Source organism: Scleropages formosus, chromosome 22 (genome assembly GCF_900964775.1).
Source record: "Scleropages formosus chromosome 22, fSclFor1.1, whole genome shotgun sequence".
Lineage (NCBI taxonomy): Eukaryota > Metazoa > Chordata > Actinopteri > Osteoglossiformes > Osteoglossidae > Scleropages > Scleropages formosus.
In genome coordinates, this window is record NC_041827.1 from 15,768,384 (window position 1) to 15,794,925 (window position 26,542).

At 52.4% G+C, this 26,542-nt stretch overlaps 2 protein-coding genes across 9 annotated transcripts in view; one reads left to right on the forward strand and one right to left on the reverse strand.

Moving 5' to 3' along the window:
• LOC108928357 (zinc finger E-box-binding homeobox 2) overlaps positions 1-4,860 on the forward strand; it is a 32,624-nt gene extending 27,764 nt beyond the window's left edge. For 3 of the 5 annotated variants that reach the window (XM_029247758.1, XM_029247756.1, XM_029247757.1), the window contains one exon: positions 1,209-4,860. In XM_029247758.1, coding sequence (XP_029103591.1) covers positions 1,209-2,111 — 903 coding nt within the window. In that variant the 3' untranslated portion in view covers positions 2,112-4,860. The remainder of the gene's footprint in view (positions 1-1,208) is intronic. The other 2 variants (XM_029247755.1, XM_029247759.1) reach the window with 1 other exon arrangement.
• Positions 4,861-5,140: 280 nt separating this feature from the next.
• arhgap9 (Rho GTPase activating protein 9) overlaps positions 5,141-26,542 on the reverse strand; it is a 38,329-nt gene continuing 16,927 nt past the window's right edge. Inside the window, exons 6-21 of one of the 4 annotated variants that reach the window (XM_029247761.1) lie at positions 26,428-26,523; positions 23,442-23,504; positions 20,888-21,028; positions 20,705-20,797; positions 20,490-20,551; positions 20,030-20,117; positions 18,317-18,412; positions 17,217-17,315; positions 16,121-16,238; positions 14,266-14,385; positions 13,516-13,614; positions 12,528-12,605; positions 12,341-12,394; positions 9,995-10,129; positions 9,627-9,732; positions 5,141-7,659 (exon numbers count right to left, since the gene is read on the reverse strand). In XM_029247761.1, the coding sequence (XP_029103594.1) occupies positions 7,479-7,659; positions 9,627-9,732; positions 9,995-10,129; positions 12,341-12,394; positions 12,528-12,605; positions 13,516-13,614; positions 14,266-14,385; positions 16,121-16,238; positions 17,217-17,315; positions 18,317-18,412; positions 20,030-20,117; positions 20,490-20,551; positions 20,705-20,797; positions 20,888-21,028; positions 23,442-23,504; positions 26,428-26,523 (1,629 nt within the window). In that variant the 3' untranslated portion in view covers positions 5,141-7,478. The remainder of the gene's footprint in view (positions 7,660-9,626; positions 9,733-9,994; positions 10,130-12,340; positions 12,395-12,527; positions 12,606-13,515; positions 13,615-14,265; positions 14,386-16,120; positions 16,239-17,216; positions 17,316-18,316; positions 18,413-20,029; positions 20,118-20,489; positions 20,552-20,704; positions 20,798-20,887; positions 21,029-23,441; positions 23,505-26,427; positions 26,524-26,542) is intronic. The other 3 variants (XM_029247764.1, XM_029247763.1, XM_029247762.1) reach the window with 3 other exon arrangements.

Genomic DNA, 26,542 nt, shown 5'->3' on the forward strand with positions numbered 1-26,542 from the left:
CGTTTCATCGAATGTGCCAGTTGAGGTATTGCCACATATTATTTCTACTGAAAACTAATAATAAGAAGGAAATACATAAAAGAGAACTGTAGCATTAAATCCATGTACTTCACTTTTAAATTAGTTTCATAATTGGACAGCAGATTTGTATTTTTAATTAAAGTGCAATTCATAAAGTGCACAAATAGACCAGATACGACCACAGACCTGGTGATTCATGTGTGAAATTGAGCCTTTTTTTCCACCAATTAATGTTAATAATATTTACGCTGAATACTTTAAAAATGCATTCCTTCAAAAAATAATCATCAGTTTATCAGGTGGGCGAGACGAGAGGACGTGTGACGAGTCTCCCGGCACACAAAAAGCTCCGGTGGCCTTTAGGACCAACCCCAGAGCAGTGACATTAGCAGTCAGTTTTGGTATTACTTTAAGGCCAGAAGTGCACATTTGAGAATCCTCATTATGGTCAGATATCAGATGAAGTGACATTTACAAACAGCGTTACTCAGCAGCGCGTGGGCCGCCTGTCACTGGGCCGTCCAGCTGGTTTCCTACGAAGCTCCTCGCCGGGCTCACGGGGCCCCCAAAGCGGGGGATTTCCAGCGCTAGCGGCTCGCGGAGGTATTTTGGGTAAACGAAGTTCAAAAGGAGTCACGATCGCCACCCGAATTCATTTACTTTGCTGTTACTTTTTTTGAGCATCACGTGGGACGGGTTCTTGAATGAAACCCAGAAAACAGCGAAAAGGAAACTGCGGCCCACGCGAAGGTGTGAGAAACGCGTGCGATTACGCAATGAAAGTCGAAAAAGCTCAACTCCGTCCGTGAGAACGTCGATCACCTTATTGGCGACGTTCTAAGAGTAAAGCGTTTCAAACGCTTAGAGGCTGCGTTGCTGCGTCACGGAAGCAGGTCTGCGACGCGGGTCGGTGTCGCACCATGCCGTACTCCGTATTTACCCACAAATCGGAGCGCGGCGTTCCGCGGGGTCCGCGGTCCACGTAGCGGTTAGAGCTGTCGCCCGATGAGGACCAGGATTCGAATCCTGCCTCCTGCTGTAGTAGCCTTGAGCAAAGTACTCACCTTGAATTGAAGCAGTAATAATTGCCTGGAGTACATATGGGTAAATCGCATCGCAGTAAGTAGCTCAACATTGTAAGTGCCAGCTGATGTAGAATAATGTAGCGCGATGTAAATGTGTTCCAGAGCGAACCTGTGAGCCGGAAGCGCGTGGACTACCTGTCGCTGATGGAGGAGGCCGCAGAGGGGGAGGCTACCGGCAGGAAGAGGCTCAAGAAGACGGAGGAAGGGCTCTACGCCTGCGACTTATGCGACAAGACCTTCCAGAAGAGCAGCTCCCTGCTGCGGCACAAGTACGAGCACACAGGTACGGCGCGCTTCTCCCCGCTCCGCCCGCTGCCAGCGGTGTCCCTCGTCCGCTCACGCGACGCTGTGTTTCCCTTCCCTCCCCCTTCGTCAGGCCGGCGTCCGCACGAATGTAGCATATGCAAGAAGGCCTTCAAGCACAAGCACCACTTGATCGAGCACAGCCGACTGCACTCGGGGGAGAAGCCCTACCAGTGCGACAAGTGCGGGAAGCGCTTCTCCCACTCGGGATCCTACTCGCAGCACATGAACCACCGCTACGCCTACTGCAGCCGCGACCACGACCCCGATGGCCCCGGCGAGGATCTGGCCCTGGGGGAGGACGTGCCGAACCCTCGGGGGGACCTGGAGCTGGGCATCGCGGAAGGGGGAGCGGGACTCAGTCAGGGCAGCGACTCCAGCTTGGACGGGGGACTTAGGGAGGAGGAGCAGGAGGAAGAGGAGCGGCTCTCCCGAAGCTCGTGCGGCCTGACGATGGGCAGGGCGCTAAAGGGTGCGGCGTTAGAGAAGGGGGATCGACTGACGCCGGACCACGCGATGGAGTCCCTCTCGGCGGGAGAAGGAGAGCTGAGCGGCGAGGAGAGCGGCGAGGGGGTCGGCGGCCAAGCGGAGCCGGAGGCCGGAGGGAGGGAGGGCGGCGCTGACCGTCTCCGGTTCAAGGTGGAATCGCCCGGAGACCGCGGCGCAAGTAATGGGGACGAAGCGGCGGTTAACGACGGTTAGCGACAGGCAGGCGGAGACGCATAGGGATGATGGCAGCAGGGATGAGAAGTGGAACGCCTCATCGAAATGGTGAAGAATCCAGCTGTTGGAAGGGAGCGCCGGCAACGATGCGCTCCGCTCCGCGGCGTCCGGGAACAAATGTCGTCCGAAACCTCCCGCAGACATGGCGCTCGCTCACCGCACGAGCCTGGAAGGAGTTCCAAAACCCGCCGCAGCTGCTGCCCTGAAATGGCCTTCAGGAAAGAAACTCCTTTAATGTCCCTTTCTCGACACACGAAGGTCCTCGAAACCCACCGTTTGACTACCAGGAAGTGTGAGATGAACCAAAGTTCCCGTCCGTGTTAAATCACTTCCAATCAAAGGACCGAATTAAAGCTTGTTTTTTTTTTTTTTTTAGAAAAAACCAAAAAAAAAAAAAAAACAGTTACTCATAAAATGCATAAGCAGTATTATGTTGTTTACATTATATTCGTTCTAAAAATTTGCTTTCGTAAAGGTAATAGGGTGCGACTGTAAAATTAGAACTGGCCAATTGGGAGACGGTCATTTCTACATATTTCTGAAGGACTCTTTTCAGGAGCTGTCAGTATATCGGTAACTAAAAACTGGGCTGAACCTAAGGCTGTATTTGTCAGATGCCGTTTTAACGGTTTTAAGTCTTAGATCCGTTTTTTGAGAATGTGATTTTTCTATGCATTTCGATGACTGAAAACTAGGCAGTAGAGCAGCTCTTCTCAGGACACATGAAGGACGGACGAGGTGGGGACGGCGAGCGAATGAAGAGTGGCGGCGAAGAACGGAGCGATGCGACGAGTTCATTCCTACCTCCAAACCCCCAGAGTCCGGGCCTCCTTCTTCATCTCCTCCTCCGGGTCACCGCACCGTACCATTTGTGCTTCTAAGATCTGCTTTTTCTAAGCTTGTCAGTTAAATCACAGAGCCCAAAGTGTCCGGAGCCATTATTAATGTCACTCGTTCGCCCATTTTTCATTTCGCTCCATCACGTAATCGGATTTTTCGAAAAAAAAAGAGCCCAAGTGCAATTGTTTGTGTAACTCAGGCCTGCCGGCGTGTCCGTGTTTTCGGGACGACGGGACGCGGCTTTCCGTATCTCCAGCGCTGCCCCGGGAGCGGCGAGAGAAGGGTAATTACGGCTCTTAACCCTCCGAGCAGCGACTTGTCGAGGTGCAGAGAGAAAATATCAAACCGCGCCGACTAATCGGCCACGATCTCTGACGTGCCGATGAGGCCGTGAGGCGAGCCGCAGCGAGGCGGCGGCACCGCCGAGCCCCGAAACGCGGCGCCGGCACGACGGGACACTCCGCCGCTGCCGGGCGGCTTCGGGCTCCGATTCACGCATCCGTGGGAACGGGAAGCGGGGAAAAGTGACCCCGCGACACGTCTCCGCCATACTGAGCGCCGGTACCGTGGAGCCGTGAGCCCGCCGCGGAGGGGCCGCAAAAAGTACACAGGTGCTATACATCTGCCATTGCTTTATATTCCTCACTTTTTTGTATTTTATATACTACAAATCAACTATTTTTTGTGGCTTGAGAGAAGATATTTTATTTACCTTTTGGCAACTTTCTTAACCAATGGTACAGTTTTGTTTTTTTTTCTGAATATTAACATGCCACTTTGCTTGTTGTATTTTACATTTTTTGTAAATATGTTTGTAATAAAACGTGCACATAACCAGATCTGCGCCGTTGGGACCTTCCGGTCTTTCAGTTCCGATGGAAAGCCGAGGAGCCGCCGTCCGAAGCGCCGGCGCACTCCTTCCGTTTTCGCGCTTTTCCTCACACTCATTTCGCACAGACTAAGAAAGTCTGAAATGACTTTACTCGGGGAACGAGGGATTGTAAGTCAGAGTCACTCGCCGCGTTATTACATCAAACTTGGTTTAGGGCTAAGGCCTCGCGTCAGTCGCGCGCGCGCAGTTCAGGCCGAGGCCGGTGCCGTCCGAGACCGCGACGGGCCAGGCCGCGAGCCAGCGGGAACCGCCTTTAGAAATGAGCGAGAAGGCAGGTGACCCCGGACGGTTCGGTCGAGAACGTCGCGGTGCCACGCAAGAGGGCTCCTCGCACGGCGCTCCACGGCCGCGGGAACCGTTTTTGTTCACAGCATACGCAAAGGTTTACCGAAAGAAAACACCGCAATGAGTAAAAGTGGGTTTTAAAGCAACGCGACGGATGTTAAAAAAAAAAAAAAAAAAATGCTGTGAAGGAGTGAGCGATTCGGTGACCCTGCATTCAAGCAAAGGTGTCTGCTGTGACACGCCTGGCATCACGCACATCACGGGAATTTCTCCACACTAATAACGCAACTGCAGCGCGCACCATGACCAGAAGAGAAGCGGTGAACGAACGGCCCCTCTCGCACACTGCAGGCACTCTTGATTGTTTCCCGTTATTCGGAAGCAACACCTCGCAGATAACGATTTACTAAAATGCACGTTGCACCTCGAACTGCCGCCACGGTTTCTTTTTTCTTACAAACGAGCCCCTCATGTTTGCGCTTTGCTCTTAATTAATTCACTCATTTGCATCCTATTTGCATAATGATTCATGGGTAGTTCGAACAGCTTTCCTCGAAAAGGGCGTGCGTACAGAAACAGCCACGTGTAGACCCCAAGTGCATCATGGGATATCGGCGGCCAGACGCCGGTTTGGATCCCCATATGGACGACGTTAATGAGAAAAAGGCAATGACGCACCGCGAGTCACCGAGCAAAGTCTCTTCCCATCCCTTTCACAGTGACATAACGGAAGGTCGCGTTTAAGTCATACAATTAAACACGTATGGGGGGCGCGGTGGTGCAGTGGGTTGGACCGGGTCCTGCTCTACGATGGGTCTGGGGTTCGAGTCCCGCTTGGGGTGCCTTGCGGTGGACTGGCGTCCCGTCCTGGGTGCGTCCCCTCCCCCTCCGGCCTTACGCCCTGTGTTGTCGGGCTAGGCTCCCCGCAACCCCATATGGGACAAGCAATTCAGGCAACGTGTGTGTAATTAAACACATAAATCACTCCGGAGACGTTAAAAACTACGGTCTTCATTTATATTCGGTTACAATTCACACAGCTAGTTCTTCAAATGAGGAATTTCACAGAAATGTTTTACAGAGAAGAGCTCAAGTGCATGCTGTTATCATCTTTGGTATAACACATATTTCAAAATTCACAGACACGGGTGTATAAAGTGGTGTAAAAGATGGCACCGAGACGGTTCGGGTTTGTCACGCTTACAAGTAACCGGCCAGAGAGGCCGTTTTCGACACGTCTGACAGGCGGACACGAGGATCTCGCCTCGCAAAGGAAAAGTGGCTTTTGAGTTAATCCGGCAGCATTTTCGCCGCTTCGGAAAGTAACGGGAAAGCTCTTATTTTACGTTTCTAAACAGACCACAGGAATGACTGTAACGATGACAGACGTAAACAGAGTGTCGCGATTCAGACCACGTAGTTTGAAACCAGTGTGAGGGCGAGTAGTGTGGAGGCCGTGAGCAGAGCGCTCGGGGGGGGGGGGAATTGGCGTTAACGAGTTCTAATTGAAGGACCTTGGTAAAATTATACCACGGTTTTAAGTCCAATATCAACTCGTGTGCCTGCTTTTTCGCTTGTGTTCACGTTGCGACTTTAAAGCATCTTTATTAGGCCATATGGACAAAATTACGTGCGTATATACAAATAAATCATATGCATAACTCGCGGTCTTTTTTCGGCGCATCAATCCACACTCGGCTAAACAAGGAAAAACGAAAAAGATGTCAGTGGTGGGGTTTTCTATGCTGACCATAAACATTAGAATGAAAACAACACGTCGGCGGCAGGCGGTCCCTACAAAGCGCATGAAAGGGCACAACCGCGATTCCTGAAAAATCAAAAAATTAACACTCAAAGTCCAGTCCATTGCATGTTGGCTCCACAGCAGAACGGCCCCCACCCAGCCCGTCAGCGCACGGACACACACACACACACACACACACACACACACACACACGTGCGTGCATGCACACACTTCTTTTCCCAACAGAACTGCAATAATAGAAGAAAATAAAAAAGAAAATAAATATATAAAACATTCAAGTCCTTGTAGGTTTTTCTTCTCTTGTTGCTCTCTCTCGTCCCCTGCCAAAAGCCACAGTAAAATGCGAAATGACCAAAGCCGCAGGAGAAGCAGCAGAGGGGGATTCCGCATTTTTTAAAACATATGTATTTCCAGTTTCTCTTTTGTTCTGTTATTAAAAGCAGAATAGATGCCAATCCTGTGTGTGTGTGTGTGTGTGTTGGGGCAGGGTGGCTCTTCCCCAAGAGAGGGGCTCATACCTCCACACCACACCGGCAGACAGGAAAAACAGGCAAACGACACAATGGGAGCGGTGGGAAGGGCTGTCGGCGCTGCAGCGACAGCGAAACCTTCCATCGGGCACCGCCGGACCCGTTTCGCCCAGTGAAACGGCGACTCCTTTAGCAGGGACCGTTGCTACGCACGGTGCGCATGCAGAGGTATTACTCAACGCATGAGGAAAGAACCGTTTTGAGCACTTAAGGAAAAGGCCAGAAAACGGCGGACCGTCCCTCGAGAACCGAGACAAGCGAATGCCGTGGAAACGTCACGCTTCCTGCGACGGGGGGGGGGGGGGTGGGTGCGAACGAGTCGGGGAGAGCGGGCGGAGCGAGGAGACGGCGGACGGACCCCTCCCGAACCGAACCGGCGCTTTCCGCTTTCGTCTCGGAGGGCCGTCGTGTTGCAAACGCGGACGCGCACCCGACGAGAAGCCTGCGCGACGCGGCGCTCGTACCCTGAGAATTTAGCCGCGTCGTCCATCAAACAGAACCTCTGCAGCAAGGGCATCGTGGTAAATTGTACCAACTGCTGCGCCGACTGCCACGTTCGCTTCTAGCGGAAGGGTTCGAGGGGCTCCTCTTCAGGGCCTCCGCGTTCCGCCATCAAAACTTTCACGGTTCCACAGCACCTTGTCACACTCTGTTGACATTACCCACCCCTCCACCCTCCCCAACTGCAGAAAACACACACACACACACACACACACACACACACCCTGTAGCCACCGTACACCCAAAGTGCAAGGAGATGAAGGACCGCATGAACAAAAGCTGCTGCTGTACGTGTGCCAGACATGAACCGAAAACCTCGTGCGTAGCAAACGTCCGGCTCTTATACGCGGCCACGAAGGCCTTCGTCACGCCACGGCAAATCCGGCGGCGGGGCGGCGTGGGTCGAGGGGAGCGCGCGCGCTGGGGATCCGCAGTCTCGCCGCATTCCGTCAACGCTCGTTCCGCCGTCCTCGTCCTCTCGTCTTCGTTTCCGTGGCACGGAGCGAAAGCGGCGGATCGCCGACGGCCGTCCGTCAGAGGTCGGGTCCGAAGATCCGCTCAAACTCGCCGAGGATGAGCTCCACGGCCTGGTTCTGGTACACCATGTTAATGGCCATGTTCACATTGTCCCGCTCCGGACGCATCAGCGTGGGTCCGAAAACGATGCCGATGTTCTGGGTCGTCATGCGGTTCGAGTCCGAGTGCTCCATCACTCTGAGGGCGAGAACAGGCCGAGCGTTAGCAAACCGAGTGACTTAACCACGTCACGCAGGATCACAACTTCGACACGGCGCGCGGCGGACATTTGGGTTTATTCGCACGTATCGGACGGCGCAGGAACGCGGTACGAACGGGAAGCGCCGGGAGGGTCAAAAAACCCAACACGTATGTCAAGGGAGCTGAGCTGGCAATGAGAGCTGGGTTAAAACTGCGGAAATTACACTTGATAAACTGCGGACAGGAAGAAAACGGTACGCAGAGTAAATAAAAAATTAATAATTCCACAGGCCAGGACTCTGCTCTGCCCATAGGTGAAGACCCCACTGGTATAAGTCCTGCTCTTGGATCTCTCTCACTCTCTCTCTCTCTCACACACACACACACACTAACGTCATACATCCGCATGTGTCCCGCGCTCGTGGTGACAGCGAGGGGTTAAAGCCGCGGCATGTGGCATTCTGCTAAAAATGCCGTTCCCAGCGAGCCACAGAGGCAGCCAGCAATGGCTCAGAACTTCCACATTAAAAAAGGAGAGAGGGAAAAAAAGAGGGAAGGGAAGAAAAGAGAGCGGGAGAGAGGTTCCAGGGGCGGCGGCGGCCGGGTCGGTGCAGCTTCCAGCAGACGAGCCGCAGCTGTCCCACGGGGCCGAGCGTGGAGAGACAGGGAGGGGGCCGGGGCTGGTATGGACCGGGGCAGACCCGACGGGTAGAGATGGGAAAATGAGAAACAGAGAGACCGAGGTGGGACGGGAAGGGAGCAGAAGGCAGGGACACACACACACACACACACACACACACACGCCACGATGCTCCGGTACCGCGTTCTCTCGTTTTAGCAGCAGGTTCTTCGGCGTTTCTCCTTCATCCACTTTCCACCAACAGTCCCATTCCGCTGTCACCTGTGTGCGTCCCGACCGTCCCCTCTCTATTGTGTCTCATCACCGTGCCCCTATGGCACATGCAGAAGTCATCAGGTGGCACGTTCTAGCTGCGCTCTATTCGGTCAACTACTGCCCCCTTGTGGCCGGACCTCGTTTTGCAGCTTGTTCACCATCCACATTAATATTAATATTCACATTAATATTCATTAATCATATTCATTTTACTTAAAATAGCAAAGACAGACCGTTGGTCCAAGTCAGGGATTTTTCAACACGACGGAAGCAGCGGTCCGGTTTCGTCGCTCGCGTTTGCGGACAGTCACAACTACCTCTGATATTTATTCGTTGTAATGATCAGTGTTTCATGCAGCCGAAGAGTTTTCATCTTACACATAAGGGAAACGGCTGGAAAAAAAATCATTCCTCGAATAAGAACTGGACACCCGTTGAACTCAACTCATAGAATGTGGGCAAAAAAAAAAAAACCAACCCGTTTTCCGAGACGCTACCAGATTTCTGTGCTTTTTTTTTTCCCCCCAAACTTTTTCGATACATCTCCATCCACCGAGATGCCGTCAGTCGCAATTTGAAATTCCAGAACTGTTATGCGGGGATGCCGACGATCCACACAGCACGATGCCAACACATTTCTTCGGAATATTTAACACGTGTTCACAAGACTTCAGTGATTAGCAGCAGCCCTCCAAAAAACGTTATGATGTCAGACACATCCGGCAGTAGCCCGTGGGTCCTGATCCCCGGGTCAGTCGGGCTCCAAGGAAGAAGTCAAGCTTATCTTAAATTTATAAGCAAAGAAAAGATCTTCTCCTTTCTTTCACCGCAAAATCTTTAGATCTTTCTTAGTTTTAAGACATGCTTCTTCTGTAAATATTCCCAGGTGATTAACACCTAACAACCGTCCATCTATGAAGGATATTCTCAAGTCTCTATAATACATTTTTAGTTTCTTATAACATACAGTATACCGCTAACGCTGTACTTCACGTGACCTCCACGAGACATTTCTTCCGGAGTGCAGCGTAAGGGGATCCTCCGAGGAGCGCGGCGGAGCATCTCGTACCTTCTCAAGTGTCGGATCATGAAGTGCATCGTGTCGCGGTTGGGCGCCGGCATGCTGAGCACCAGGCATCTCATGCGATCCACCTTCTCCAGGTAGTCCGACATCTCTGCGGCACAGAGCGGAACAAGCGTGAGCTTCTCCCAGCGCAGGGGAGCCTCCGCACCGCGTGGACGCACCTCCGCGCGTGTCACGTGACGGCACTTAGGGACGCGCGCCAGAGCTCTCTCTCGCCTGCCGGTCCAAGGGTTTTCGCCCACGGAACCGAGAGACGGACACACCGCTTTCCGTGAAGCCCTGCCGCGGGGGGGGGGAGCACAAGAGAAAGACTGCTTTGGGTCGGTCTGAAACTCGAGATGAAGTCCACTCACTGACTGTCTCGACGATGTCCGCGAAGGACGAGTACGGGACCAGCGGCTCCGGAAGCTCCCGGAAGAAGAGCTTGAGGGCCCCCGTGATGACGTGGATGTCCTCCCACTGACTGTCGTCGAGGTTCAATTTCTCTTCTGGGAAAGAGCAGCACGGAAGGAAGAGGACAGGAAGGTAGAGGACGAGGACGGGGTGCAGGAGGAGACGGATTCCAGGATGAAGGGGGAATTGATGGAAAGGGCCACGGATGAAAAAAAACTAAATGAAGACCAGCAAGGAAAAGGCCGAGAAGACCCGTACGCGTCGCTGAAAACGTTCTGAGCAGAACACATTGTGACGTGAAGCAGAGCGGCAGCAGAGCGGCGACACCAAGAGTGACAGAAGGGACTTTGCTGCGTGACACACAGCACTTGTTATTCTTACGTGACTGCAGCCTACCTTCTCCCTTAGGCTGCCCTACGAAGTGCCATCACACACACACACACACACACACACACACACACACACACAGTCTGAAACCGCCTGTCCTATACGGGGTCGCAACAAGCTGGAGCCTAACCCGGCAACACAGGGCGTAGGGCTGAAGGAGGAGGGGACACACCCAGGACGGGACGCCAGTCCATCGCAAGGCACCCCAAGCGGGACTTGAACCCCAGACCCGCCGGAGAGCAGGACCCGGTCCGACCCACTGCACCCCATCTAAACACTCAAAATCAGACCGAAACGATCCTCGTATAACCATTTTGGCTCCGTATTCCTGCAATCAGAGCCATTTCTTCACTATGAATTATGTATGGATTGTTACATTATAGCAGCAGTTAAACAGCGATTTCCAACAATCCGCAATAACCTGAAAAGGACAAACGCTTAAGGTCATCGTGCGCAGCCCACTTAGCACCACGGAAGTAACTGTTGTTCGCAACGCCCCTGGTATCTGGTTCACACGTGTTTCCCTTTTTAACCGCATTTCACCATCACGTGAAACGTCTTGAGGTCCCACGTGTTGAGAAACACTGGAAAACCAAAGCGCTGCTGCAGTAATTCGCTGTGGCCACAAGCAACAAAATTCAATATTTTCCTCACTTCATTTTACACACTTTACATTGGTTTCCATGTTTTTCCCCTCATGCAGTAAACATACGGACTAATGCACCTATTACAGCATCCTCCGGGTCCCGCTGAATTACTCGACGGAGCTAACGGTGACCTGCAGCTCTGATCCATCACAGTTATAAATGCCATCCTGATTAACACAGAGTTCAACTATTAATGGCACTTTTGCTGACCTACCAATTAAAGTGCTGAGGTCTACATGGAACAACAGGAGACTGTTTACATTTACGTTTATTTTGCAGACGCTTTTTTCCAAAGCGACTTCCAATCAGTTCTATGTAGTGTCATGAGCCCGCACACCTTATTCACCGCGGTGACTTACACTGTTAGCTACACTACTTACAATGGGTCACTCATCCATACATCAGCGGAACACACTCTCTCTGTCACTCACACACCATGGGGGAACCTAAACAGCATGTCTTTGGAGTGTGGGAGGAAACCAGAGCACCCAAAGACTTCCACGGCTAGGTACGCTACTTACACTGGGTCACTCATCCATACATCAGCGGAACACACTCTCTCTGTCACTCACACACCATGGGGGAACCTAAACAGCATGTCTTTGGAGTGTGGGAGGAAACCAGAGCACCCAAAGACTTCCACAGCTAGGTACACTACTTACACTGGGTCACTCACCCATACATCAGTGGAACACACTCTCTCTGTCACTCACACACTATGGGGGAACCTAAACAGCATGTCTTTGGAGTGTGGGAGGAAACCAGAGCACCCAAAGACTTCCACGGCTAGGTACGCTACTTACACTGGGTCACTCACCCATACATCAGCAGAACACACACACTCTCCCTGTCACTCACACACTATGTTTACACTCCGGTACTGAGCTGGCATGTGTAACAAATGATCTCTGTCCCTTTTGAAGGAGGCTACTTGCACATATCTGAGCTCAGCTATAAAAAGGAATTGAAATTTAACAGAAACGTCGTGCAGTAGAGAAGCAGACAGGACACTTGTGCACTAGCAAGTACTCAGCGGTTAAAAAGGCTTCTTGATAAATTACAAGAGCGTTTTGCAGGACATGAGCTTCCAAGCTGAGCGAGAGCAGCAGATTCAGAATAGCTGCGTGTGATCCGTTTAATAGTAAGCGACAAGCATGGGGCATTTTGTGCAGGTGTGTGCGTGCGTGCGTGCTACAGGCAGCGCGCCGTGCCAAAGCAAACAGCCTCTCCGCTCTCTCTAGCTGCCGTGACTTTGTGTCTGTCTGTCTCTACCTTGCACCAGTTCCTCAGGGAACAGATACCGTCCATCGGTGCTCACGGCTCGCTCTGCAAGGATCGACACGCGTTAACAAACGACGGCTCCCGCGTCCACGCACGCCCCCGGGTGACCGCGCCTCTCGGAGTCCGGGGCCACCCGAACGACGTCGCCGCGCCCGCCGGCCCTCGGCCGTCCGCTCACCGTGATCCACGGTGAAGCGCAGTTTCTGAATGACGGCCAGGTTCCCGCTCACTCTGTAGATCCCGTCCGTCTCCAGCCCTGAGACACGGGGAACACGGAAAAGCGCTCAGAGTCACAGCGCGGCAGATGGCGTCGTGGCGAGAGCCACCGCCTTGCACGTGAAGGACCCAGGTTTGACCCCCACCTCCCGCTCGAGCACCTTTGAACAAGGTACTTGCCCTGAACTGATGGAGTATAAACGGGTAAATCGTTGTAAGCAGCTCAGTATTTTCACCCACTTTGGAGAAAAGCATCACCTAAATGAGCGAATAAGTGAAAAACAAAATCATGGAAGCGGCAAACCGGCTGTAAGGAATCGCCTGCCTAAATGAGCCAAACCGTTACGCCTGATCACCAGGATCAGCAAGAGCTTTTACGTTTCCATTTATTCATTTAGCACACGCTTTTCTCCAAAGTGACACACATCTGAGAAGAATACAAGAAGTATTTTACACAAACAGGAGGTGAGATCTAGATGCAGATACGTGATTCTTGAAATACTACACACATTGTCCGAACCGCTCGTCCCATAGGGGGTCGCGGGGAGCCGGAGCCTAACCCGGCAACACAGGGCGTAAGGCCGGAGGGGGAGGGGACACACCCAGGACGGGACGCCAGTCCGTCGCAAGGCACCCCAAGCGGGACTCGAACCCCAGACCCACCGGAGAGCAGGACCCGGTCCAACCCACCGCGCCACCGCGCCTTGAAATACTATCAATTTGTTACATTCCACCATATAGGCCAATATACGTCACACAAGTAGCTGCATGTGTTTTTTTTTTCTTTTTTTTTTTTTTTTTAAATTATTAAACATAACGTAGTACGTGCTTATCGAGCACATATGACACGAGGGGAGAAATAATTCCCGTTACTCAACACATTCCTCCTCTAGCCATATGGGATGCTGCGGTATAAACCGGAAAGACGGACGGACCGACTGAATATCCACCTCTCTTCTCCACGGCTTCGGTGCACATCCTGACGAAGCGAGGTACCGTGCTCTTCTCCCGCTCGCACAGGGTCTCCAGGCGGCACCCGAACACCTGATCTGCGAGTGGGGTCAGACAGGAGAGACGGTCGGGGAGAGAGCCGAAGCGCACGGCTCCCAAAGCGCGCCCTCCACCGCATCTCCGCCGCTCCGGCACCTGAACGTTACGTACTGCAGGTACCACACAATTCACATCACGCTGGCATTTGCTCATTTAGCGGACGCTTCCTTCTCAGAAGGGACTGCCAGCGAGAGCTTTGCAGCGTTTCGCCGAAACCCTCTCCGTGCAAGGTGCCTACAGCGCACTGCCTACAGTCCTGCCTACTCATCTATAATACAGCAGGTCGATGCTACGCGCTGTAATTGCTACGCACAACGCAATTCATTCTTACGCAGCGCTGCACCGTGAAGGTGCGCCGAGATCACGTTAGAGGTTGCAGATTAACGACGAACCAAAAGCGAGAGAGAGAAATGAGTGAGATCGTAAGACTTCGCATAATAAAATCATCAATAATCACCGATGTAGCTCGAGGCGGCAGGGATGACGACGTGTAGTCGCCATCGGCAACAGAGGAAAGGAAAACAAAAATTCCACACCGACGTGAAATGGGAGAAAATACACCCGGGGGCCACGTCGATGGGAACGAAACCCGGAGCGTACGCGACCGGGGCACATCATCGGTGGACGGAGGAGGAGCGGTCCCGGCTCACCCTTGATGAGGCCCTTCTCCTGCAGCGCCTGCAGCGGCGGTCTCTTCTGGATGAGCTTCTTCAGGCGGCTCTTGACGCGCTTCCTCTCCGAGTTCTCCAGGTTGGAGGCGGAGCGAGGCACTGCGAGGACGAGAGAACCTCCGTGACCCCGCAGATCCCGTCTCGCAAGCTTCGCCGGCAGCACTCGCTCTCGTCCCCGGGGAGCCCGTCCTTCGCCCTTCGCGCTCAACATCTCCTCATCTACCGGCTTTTCCGGCACAGCCACACGTTTGCTACCCAGCTCCTGGTCCAGGTGTTCACCCTGCTGTCCTACGTCAACACCTGTCTGTCACTTCTCGTCCGATTACAGAACCGGCTCTTATTAACGCTGCACTCAACCCTTAACGTGCAAATACTTACTTTTTTTTTTTTTTTTTTTTAGAAAACTTAGTTTTACTTTTTTGCACTTTGTCCCCAGGAAGTAATCTGAAAATAATCATTTCATTTTTTCATTCAGTTGTGTCAGCAAAGGTTTCCCGTGTTGATGCCGTTTATCACAGCGACTCTCATTCACCGTTTGCGAACGTCTGAAAAATCTCCCTCACCTTCCTACATCTGAGACTTTTTTTTAAAGTCTGCTTTTGGAGTAGCGCTACGAACGCCGAATTTTCTTTTTATTTCATTATGTTTTCTGAGAATTTTTTATTCTGCACTCTAAATTAATGATTTGTTATTTTATAGTTGCTACTTTTTTTTGGGGGGGGGGGGGTGTTCTAGAGAATACACACACACAGAGTCTGAAACCACTTGTCCTATGCAGGGTTGCAGCAAGCCGGAGCCTAACCCGGCAACACAGGGCACAAGGCTGGAGGGAAGGGGACACACCCAGGATGGGACGCCAGTCCATCGCAAGGCACCCCAAGCGGGACTCGAACCCCAGATCCACCGGAGAGCAGGACCCGGCCAAACCTGCTGCGCCGCCGCACCCCCGTCTAGAGAATAAAGATTGGCTATTGATGGGAATTTCATTTTCTTTCTGTGGAGAGGGGGTGGCGCGCACAGAACCCTCACGGAGTGAGGCAGGTCTAGTATATTACTGCACCAAATCATGGGTATTAACCTCAGCGCCTGTGATGCAATGGTGCGTCTCTCTGCTTCAACGTGGGTTCCACACTTGTGGTAAAACCATTACTGTAAAATGCTCTTTTCACTGCTGCTCTTGAGCTTTCGGACTCCAGAAGAGACTCGACCACGAAGCCACACCTGCGAGCTGTTCCTTCATCTCTTTTCGTCAATAAATGGCTTTTCGGACACGGACGCACGGGTCAGAGGTCCGCGGCGGTACGGGTCTGATGCGGATGTTCTCGTTTCACGGCTGGCTTTATGGACCTTTCACGGAGCTTGGGCTCCAAGAGCACACTTGGGTACGGTCTTTGAGCTCTGGTTCCACGTGCTCCCCGAACGCCGACTACGGCCCCGTTCGTCACGCGGCGAGAGCTGTAGACACGCCCCCCGAACCACGAGGCCACATCCATCCAATTTTAACGATAATGATGATTTCAATAATGATAAAAGTTCAATGGATAAACTGACACTGGAGCTGTAATTGAAATGCATCCGGAAACGCCCGGACACCCTTCCCACATAGAACTACACGGTCACGCCTGTGAAATACTGTAACCCATTTGCTGCCTTGTGTTATGCATATGGATATTTTTGCAATTTGTGTGTCCTGTTTCTGGGACTTTGCTGTTACATTTATTTACAATTATTCATTTAGCAGGTCATGAAAAAAGGTTTAATTTTGTTACGAGCTGGAAAAGTGCGCGGGGAGGAAGGCGGCGGCGTGACGGAGGGGTGTGGCGGCGCCGCTCACGGGAGGGCCTGTGTCCGGCGCGGCCGTCGTCCTCATCTCCGCTGTGGTCCAGCATCTCCATGCTGCCAGCCCTCCGCAGGGAGTAGAGCAGCACGTTGTCCAGGGGGTTCTCACGGTCCTGATCACGGTCACGGAAGAACACAGCGTAACACAGTACGGCACATGCTTTGCTCACCCTGCAACTGTGCATACAGTAATAACCAATCTCATTATTAATAACCACTTGTCCTATGTGGTTACAGTGTTCAGAGCCCATATTACAACAATAAGGTGTGAAGCAGGGTTCACCAAGGGCAGGATGCCAGTGCACCACAGGGCAATCGCACACAAAGGGCAATTTAGAGTTGTAGATCCAACTGAAACATCTTTGGACCGTGGGAGGAAACCCACACGAACATCAGGAGAAATGCAAAACTCCAAACAGAACAAACCCGATTCGAACCCACAGCCCAGGAGCTGTGAGGCATGAGCACAACCTGCCATACTGCCACGGCGCAACTATAATATTTCAGCTATTTAAATAAAAAAAAAAAAAAGTGATGCAAAACTGCTGACTTATGATTCATTCTGAGTAGCCCATCCGTCCATCCAATTTCAATAACCGCTTGTCCTGAGCAGAGTCGCGGTGATTAAGAGCTTATCCCAGAAGCACTGGGTGCAAGGCTAACGGGGGGGTGCCAGTCCATCACAAGGACTTAGAGGAGTATTGTTCTGAACGAAAATATCAGCTGGAAAAAAATATTAAAGCATCACACTGTTATCCAGTAAAACGTGTGATTTTATCAAGGTTCTCAATACTCTTGCAAGCTGCTCTCTCTGTGTGTGTGTGTGTATACACACACTCACACATATATATGGAAATTTGTTAAATTCTCTTTTACATCAAATTTATAACGTACAATTTTAAATCTGAGACCATTTCGAGAAACCAGTTTTTACGAAAGCTTTACAATTACACCGTTAAGATGCTCAAATCTGGCTCGAACCTACATGGAACAACACAGCAAAATATTCCCCATGACTTGTTTCCATAACCCTGCGTAACTCCATTCTGCTGCCGCTGCTGACACATTAATGAGAGCATATGGAAACCCACCAGGCGGTCGATGACACTCTGAAGGGTGTTGTACCACTCCATGATCACGGAGTCCGTCTCTGACTGCAGCAGGAACTCGTTCCCGGTCACCGTCCTCAGCTGCAGTCAAACAAAGTCGAAGAGCCGCTTTCAGCGTGTTAAGTGCCACAAAACTAATCGGTGGATGGCTGCCTTTGTCCGTTTTGCATGGAAATTACCCTAAGCGGTAGTGACTGCTGGTGCCTTCAGAGCCAAAGGTTGCTGGTTTGAATCCCACCAACTGCTATAGTACCCTTGAGCAGGGTACTTACCCAAAAATGCCCCAGTAAAATTACCCAGTAGTATAAACAGACAAATAATTGTACGTGTCTTAACACTGTAAGTCGCTTTGGAGAGAAGTGTCAGCTACACACACACACACACACACACACACACACACACACACACACCGAAGCCACTTGTCCCAAGCAGGATCGCGGCAAGCCGGAGCCTAACCCGGCAACACGGGGCGCAAGGCCGGAGGGGGAGGGGACACACCCAGGACGGGACGCCAGTCCACTGCAAGGCACCCCCCGCGGGATTCGAACTCCAGACCCACCGGAGAGCAGGACCCGGTCAAACCCGCTGCACCGCCGTACCCCCGCCAGCTAACTGAATAAAAGTAATTCCAATTTGGCAAAATGACTATTCTGCACGGGAAGAAAGTGACCAATAAACTCCAATTATCTGTCACCCATACTCAGTGGCACATGTGTAAGACTTCTCTGCTTTGGGGTAACGCACAGAGAAGGAAATGGTTGAGAAATGCTGTCGAATCTTATGAAACGGCGACAGCTGCAGAGGGGCCGCAAGAAGCGTACGAAGAATGTCACAAGGTTCATACGTCAGCACGTGGATGAAACGCGTGAACGCGGCTCCCTCTTCTTCGCGGCAAATCCCTGTCCCGCACCACATGACATCCTGCACATCCAGACCTCCGAGCCAAATCCGGTTTGTCTGGTTCGCGAACATACTTGCGATACGCCGAGAGCGCATCGCGGGCCCGCGTCCGAGTTCCTTCTCGCTATTGTTGTCGCCCGTTTCCCGACCGCTCGTCTCACTTCCTTCCCCTTCGCTCTTACCCTGAACACGTTCTTTTTGCTGGAGAGCTCGTTGGCCCAGTGCAGCTGAGCTCCTCTCAGGTCCACGCTGCTTTCAGGTTTACTGTTCCCTGGCTTCTGCAGGACAGCCAGAGGCGCAACGGTCAGCGGATATTTCACACGAAACATCATCGATTCGCCCGTTCATATCTGGATGCTGTGAAAATGGGTGAGAAACTGTGGGGGGGGGGGGGGGAATTGGGATTCCAAAACTTGTGCCCACCCAGTCACTCTGGGCTTTGCATTTATGTTAAGTGCCAACAGCAGCAGTCGGAGGAGTCAGCGTCCAGTCGAAGGACCAAGGTTCGAATCCCTGTTCCCACAGCAGTACCCTCCCCTCGAACGGGGATCCCTGTATCGGCCGAATTCTACGAACGAATAAATCATTTGCGGCGGTTGAGCAGCGAGCCGGACTCACTTCTCCCACGATCTCTCAAGTTCACGCTCTATAAATTTGAGATCACAACCATTAAACAACAGATAAAGCTTCACGCAGCTACTCCAGTAATGTAACGTAAATGTTAATAATATAAAAAGTGATTACGAACTGTCGATATTGGGATAAACCTTTATGGAGCTACTCGTGTGATGAACATTGGCTCATATGGCGGAAAGTACCAAACTACAGAACCGCGCATCTGCATCCAAGTGTCTCTTCCTGCTAATGTAATGCACACTTTGTATTTTCGACGAGATGTACGTCGCTTTGGAGAAAAGCGTCTGCTAAATGAATATGTGTAAATGCAAACGTGGTACAAACGTCCCTAAATCACTAAGTAGAAAAGTGTTATGAATAAAAAAAGAACAGCACCTGTCTAACAGCATCCGGACACTATGTGTGTTTTCAGCCTCTAAATGACCCCCCCCCCCCCCACTCCCGACTCTTTCAAAACACTTCTTGTGCAGGCTCAGTCTATTTAAAGCTGCTGTGATTTTTCGCCGCGTGACGCAGGAAAACATCTTCGTACCACGGAACCCGGTGAGCGGTCCGTGTCCCCCCCCCCCGAGGTACACCGTTTTCCAGCAGATTTCTTTATACACACTCTTCCCTGGAGCCAAAACGTGCCTCCTCTGAGCTATAACTCTAGTTAGTTTCCGAACCGTTATCTTTAATAAAAACAAAAAAAACTGCCTGATTACCATATGAGCGCAGTCCCGCTGAGTGGCTGAAATATTCAGTGTTTAACTCTCAGCTGCAGGATGCAGTGATTGACAAAAGGGAAGAGTTAGAACATAATCAGTGCATCACCATCAGTACGTACCACCGCTGTGAGGGAATTCTGTGCTTCTTTGCCATGACACACATCAGTACAGCATGGCGGCACTTCGGATTTCTTTCAATTTTTTTTTTTTTTTTACCGGGTCAAGGTATTACAGATGATCCAATACGGACCAGAACGCAGCGGTTATTAAGCCGTTATCGATGTCCGGGCCACGGTAACTCGGAGGACAAGCGCACACCGGGGGAAGGCAACGGAGTCGGGAGGTTGCTTTAGGTTTTGCGGAAACGGCGGTACATTTTTACTGTGTTTTTTTCTGCTGGGGTTATGGCGTAAACTGATGGAAAAATGCAAATGTCGCGTCGTCTCTAATTGATATGCGCACCAAGACTACAGAAAGAAGCACTGATTGACTCTTGATTAATATAGTCATTAAGATCACATGGGCTCATGCAAGAGATGCGCACACACTTACCCAGCTGGAGGGCGTCTGCGATTTGGGGTCCTTGAAGAACACCAGGCTGTTCCCCACGAGCACCACCCAGGACGGGTTCCAGTTCTTCCTGCGGGTACAGGCAGCCGAACGCTGAGCGCACACCGCCCCCCCCCCCCCCCGGGCCAAGTGTTCGCCGGGGGGCATCCACGAACGACTCCGCTCTGGCGTCCCGAGTCGGAGCGAGCTCGCGCATCATTTCCGTCACCGGGAAGCCGTTCAGCTTCTCACCCAAGCGGTTTCCTTCGTTTCGTTTAGCAAGCACGCCGCATGGGCCCGAAGAGCCCGGCCTTGCTTCTCTCAAACCCTGACGCTAAAATAAACGTGTCGCTTCTGAGGGTGACGACAGAAAGGTTTTTGCGCAACTCGTTCTCTCTTCCTAAAAATAACGCCGTACCACAGGGTTCAAGCAAGGTGAAGGACACCCCGAGAGCTCACGTACCTCAGCTTCCTGCCTCCTTCTGCGATCTTCGTCTTGTTCAGCAGGCCGGCCTTCTCCAGCTCCTGCGCCGCAAAACGCGAGAGACGGGACGGTGAGGGGAGCTGCCGTCCCGAAACCGTCGCGCTTCGAACGCGCAAGTGCGACATGGTGCCAGAACCGTGCGAGGGTGGAATGATCAGGGAGGGAGGTAAGCGGGGTGTAACGGTCAATCTCACCGGGGTAACGTTCTCGGAACAATCCGGGGACTCAGCTGGGAAGCGGTGCCCGAGGGCCACGCCGCTCGCGTGAGAGGAGAAGTCCATGCAGCGCTGGGAGGCGGAAGCAGGGGGCATGAGGGCACGTGCACGCGGACCGACCGACCTGCTCTCACGGGCTCCGAAGAACGGCCGCTCACTCACCTTGGTGTGCGGCAGCGCCGCCGCGGGCGACTGCCCGAGCTGCGCGCACCCGCGCAACGGGGTCGAGTTACGGAGCTGGATGTCGTCCAGGCTCAAGGAGGCGCTGCCGAGAGCATCTGAGGACGCGGGTCGCTGCACGTCCTGTGGGAGGCGAGAGCGAGGAACTCGGCAGGCGGCCATGACCTAAGGGGAGGGGTCAGGAGGAGCGGGTTCCGGGCCGACCCATGGACAGTGCGCCACTATCAACGCTGCCCAAATTACTCCCGAATAGTCATGCCAAGGGGGGGTGCGGTGGTGCAGCGGTCTGCTGTGTGGTGGGTCTGGGGTTCGAGTCCCGCTTGGGGTGCCTTGCGACGGACCGGCGTCCCGTCCTGGGTGCGTCCCCTCCCCCTCCGGCCTCGCGCCCCGTGTTGCCGGGTTAGACTCCGGTTCGCTGCCTATACATTTGTTCACTTAGCTGACGCTTCTGCCCGAAGTGACACGTGCTCTTGAGGTACGTACAACGATTTACCCCTTTATACAGCTGAGTCACGTTTACCGTATCAGTTCAGCGCTAGTACCCTGATCACTAGTGCAACAGCAGTAGGTGGGATCCAAACCCGCGGATTTTGGGTCCGAAAGCAGAGGCTCTAACCGTTGCACTGCCTGCTGGGTCCGTGTACGTTGCGTTCGTTTGCTTTTTTTGTTCGAATTTGAGAAACAAAATGCGAGTCACGATGCCTTCATTAGTTTTTTCTTTTAAAGAGGAAAAATTATGAATGAACTGTGTTTACAAACCATTTTTGCACAAAATGTAAAAATTGAAAAGATGCCTCATTTAGAGTTTCTTGCCGTCTTATTTTTCGACTTTGAGTCGTTTCGTTTTGTGGTTTTCTTGAACAACTTGGGCGCAAACAAACCGGAACCGTGCGTAATCCATCAGCGGCTTCAAACGTGCTGCCTTCGCTCCGAGTTTTTCATAAGCTAATATGGATCACTGCATGCTTTTCAAAAGCAGCAAGAGAGAGTGACAGTAAGGGAGGAAGACATGTCCACCGAGAAAATCGGCAGGATTTTTCAGGTGCTGCTTCTGAAGAATCTTATTACTAATTAAGCGCAGGGGTGAAAAGCACCAGGGAGGAAGTTCTAGGTTAGGTTACTTGTACTTGTTATATCGGAAATACTGTGCACTTCAGAGCATTCATCATATTTGGTATTATGAGGTTTTGATTTCTACACTTTGTGTGATTAAACAAAAAGAGAAAATTAATAAACAAGTCCTTTTCTTTTTTGTGTCTTTGCTCAGAAACGATAAAAAGCCGTTTTTCCATTTCTCATCTTCCCGCTTTTAATATTAAATCAAAAACTGAATGAAGGCATCGTAATTCGCATTTTGTCTTTCAGTTTTGAATGGAAAAACGAACGAATGCAATGTTCACGGACCCTGCTGCCTCGGCGGCTCATTACTCTTCGCGAGCTCCACTTCGTAATCGTTACCCACTCACACACAAACGGGGTCGCATCCGAACCGGAGCCTAACCCAGCAACACAGGGCGTAAGGCCGGAGGGGGAGGGGACGCACCCAGGACGGGACGCCAGTCCATCGCAAGGCACCCCAAGCAGGATTCAAACCCCAGACCCACCGGAGAGCGGGACCCGGTCCAACCCACTGCGCCACCGCATCCCCTATAACTGTTACCCGTCACAAGTTAAATGTGTCACTTCACACTTTTGGCAAACATAATTAAACTCGTTGTGACAAAGTTAAAGAGAAGAGTTAATCTGATTTCCATTTTTAATTGTCTCACCTCTGTGTTTTCTTGGGTACCGCAAAAATATACCGATGGAGAACTGTGACGGAGGGCTGCCGCGTTGCCCTGATTAAACCTCGACTTACTTCCCCAGAAGAGATGCTAATCGGCTGTCAGTTACTTGGGTGGAAACAACACACAGCCTCCCTGCTGGTGTTTTTAGATGCACTGAATTTCCACTCAATCTGCGCTGCAGTCGACTTTTTGGGGAGAATCGCTCTTGCTGGACTCTCTGTGCTCCCAAGCGTTCGCAAGAAACAGCCTCGTCGCACAGCAATTCTCCCATGAATAAGTGTAATAAGTGGATGTCGGGAAATCAGGACGGCCACATGACACGAGGAGGCCGATGATGCGAGTGGCACGGTGGCACAGCGAGCAGCGCTGCTGTCTCACAGCACCTGGGTGGTGCGAGAGGACATGGGTTCGATCCCCGCTCAGTCTGTGTGGAGTTTGCATGTTCTCCCAGTGTCTGCATGGGTTTCCTGAGTGCTCTGGTTTCCTCCCACAGTCCAAATGCATGCTGTTCAGGTTCCCCATAGTGTGTGAGTGACAGAGTGTGTTCCAATGATGTATGGATGAGTGACCCAATGTAAGTAGGGTATCTAGCAGTGTAAGTCACTGCAGTGAATAAGGTGTGTGGGCTGGTAACACTACACAGAGTTCATTGGAAGTTGCTTTGGACAAAAGTGTCTGTTAAATAAGTGAATGTAAATGAGGGTTTGCTGGTGTTCCTACTGGTTGCCCAGGGGTTGCGATCAACTCACTTGTCTCAGATGCCAGCCGCTTTCCGCTGCATCCTGGATGCTGTAGATGATGTCCGGGGAGAGCTGGAACACAGAGAACTCCAGATCATTGATGCCACCGGGTCACCGTGGCAACAGCTACTCATCAATACCGCAGCGATATGTCTGTCAGGCCAGCTATGAGCCATGTAGCAATTGTCAGAACAGTGCTGAAACATACCATGGTAACCAGTGTAGAAAAAAGACTAATTCTGCTGATGAACAGACGCAAAGGACCTTCTTATCACCTGTTGATGATCATGCTGATACACACCACAAGCAAAGCAATCCAAAAACCTTCACTGAACACGTCTATGTGGGCACCGTTACAGAAAGTAACGCACCGCTGCCCGATACGAGGAGCGCCCGATACCGCCCGGGTTCGAGGAGTCTGTGAAAGTACGTAGTCTTCTTTCCATCATTTAATCCGGATGTTCTAACCGCACTAGGGTGGACAAGACCGAGACGTGAGGATAAACAGCGGAATTTAGCAATACTGGAGCATCCGCCAGCTCCACCTCATACAGGGGCTCGATCGCCTGTGTCACCAGCAGTAGCTCAGGAAACCCGGGTTCCCGTCACACACACCCAGCGGCTGTGTGTGTGTGAGAGAGAGAGAGAGACTCGGGGTGTGTTCTTCACTCTCCAGCATAAAAACAAGACAAAAAAATTGCGAGGAGGAAGGCACGCGATTTAGAGCCGAAACACGGTTTGGCGCGCCCGACCAGTCGGCCGCACTCGCCTCGGAGCGTGGCTCCTCTCGCGGCGACACCTTTCCGTTTCGATGCGGAGCGCGTGTCGACTTCGCGCGCGCATCCAGCCCGACTGCGCTCCCATCGTAACGCACCCATCGGCCCTGAAAACACATCTTTATGTCTAACAAAGGGTTAAAAGGAATCCCAAAGTGAAAGAAATCTCATCTGCCACCGCTTTCCGAACACACACACACACACACACACTCGCTCCTCACACAAATCCACGTAGGTCAGCACACACACAGACCTTCACACACTCTCACACAGAGCAACAAGGGTCCACGTACGTCCGCTCCTCTCCAAAACCTTTACGCCACGAACACGTGAGCGACGTACCGCAAGGAACACCGCGGTAACCCTCAGTCCCACACCGACGCGGGGAGGCTCTCTCAAACGCACCCTCTCGCCGAAACACGGTCAACACGCAGCGCGCGCACAGACGTGCCTCTGCTTCTCACACACTTCGGCACTCAACTTACAGCGCGGTAGCTCATCTGTAGAGTGAGATTACAGGCCAGGAAGCAGAGCGATAAACCAATCGGCTGGAACTGAACCCGTACGCGGCGAGCGGTAAGGGATCGGGGAGGCTCACACCGAGGTGCGGGCACGTACACACACACACGGGCACAGATGCTGAGACCTGTCCTGTCCTCCCTCCCTCTCTCTCTCTCTCTCTCTCTCTCTCCGCACTGCCACCGCACACACTTCCCCATTCTATGCGGAAGCTGGGTTTGCTCTATCAGCAGCTGCGATCTCTCTTTCTCTGCTCAGGAGGAAGCTGCAGCTTCGGCGCGGCGTCACGGAGCACGAGAGGCGCAAGTGACAGCTGTGCCGGAGAGCACGTGCGGGTCAGTAGGGGGGCGGCTCTGGGACGGCACAGGTGGGGCGAAGCGGACGGACGGAGGGACGGCCCTCGGGGCGAACGCGAGGCAGAGCTCCGGGGAGTCCGGCTACAGGTACGGAGCGGCCACGTGGTCGTGGCCCAACCTGATGGCGGCGCCCTCGTTCGCGGAGTCAGCTTTGCCCCCACGTGCAGCACCCCACCCCCGACCGCATTAGATCAAGAGACCTAACCCTTCAAAACATTATAGGATTGCGCTGCACAAAGCGCCATTTCTGGGAAACATATAAAACGGGGGAAAAAATAATGAAAAGAGAATTAATCCCCTTTTTAATTCGGCCCCTTTAATCTGGACCGTTGCAGGGGGGGGCGGGGTGCGCGAACCCCAGGGCCGTGCGAACGGGCAAGGCCAGCGACCACATGAACACACTTTACAGGAAATTGTCCTCCGTTTCAAACCTGGCTGCTGAAATGCCGAACATTCCTGCTACCTTCCACAGGGCAGCGGGAACACGTTCATGGTGAGTGCGCCAGCGGGGGCCAGAAACCCTCCACGGAGACCGAAACAAGTGCGCACTAGCATGGGTGGCACAGCACGCTGCGTGGGGACGGCAAAAATACAATCAAAAAAACTATTAAGAACAAAAACTGAAAAAGATTTGTATCTTCGAAAGTTTGTAACTAACCTTAAGGACCCAATGCATAGGGGCGATATTATGGACTTTATGGTACTTTTGTTGCGGACCATGGGTCCAAGTCTCCCAAATCCACCCACCGCTGTTCCCCACCTGGTCACTCCCCAAAGCGGCTCCGAATCCAGCTCGGTCTGCGTGCAGTTTGCCTGGGGTTAACTCCAAGTGCTCTGGTTTCCTCCCAGCACGCGTGCGAGACTGCCTTGTTACGGACCTGCGTCTGCCCAGGCGGTAACCCGACCTCGTGTTTCCAGGAGAGGCCCCGGACCACTGCGACCCTCCACTGGATCAGAAGTTACTGACGGATATTGATAGGTAAAAGCGGTTCCTGACAAAGAGGTATGAACCTTGTTTGACTTGAACATAAAACCATATAAGAGCGCGGTGAGGACAACCAGACAGCCAAACTCTCTTCTTCTCTTCCATTATCAGCCTTAATGCTGCGCTGCCCAAGCAGTGCGTGCAAGCAGACTGGCTGCACGCGGGCAGCAGTGTGACGCCCGGAATCGAAAGGGGCCGCGGGGGCACCGTGTCTGCATCGTGACACGGAAAAGCCGGGCCCCACATGCGGCGCGGCATTTCCTCTCTCAGGCACACAGAACCCAGACAGAAAGCCTCGAGAGCACGGCAGGGGGCATTGACAGCGACACACACACACACACACACGCAGACGGCCATACCCTGTGCATGGTGGCGCTGCCATTGCCAGAATTTGGGCTGGTCAGAGACAGGTGGTTCGACTCACAGGGGAATGTTCCTCCTTGCACCGGACTGGCCTGGGACAAACGCACAAAG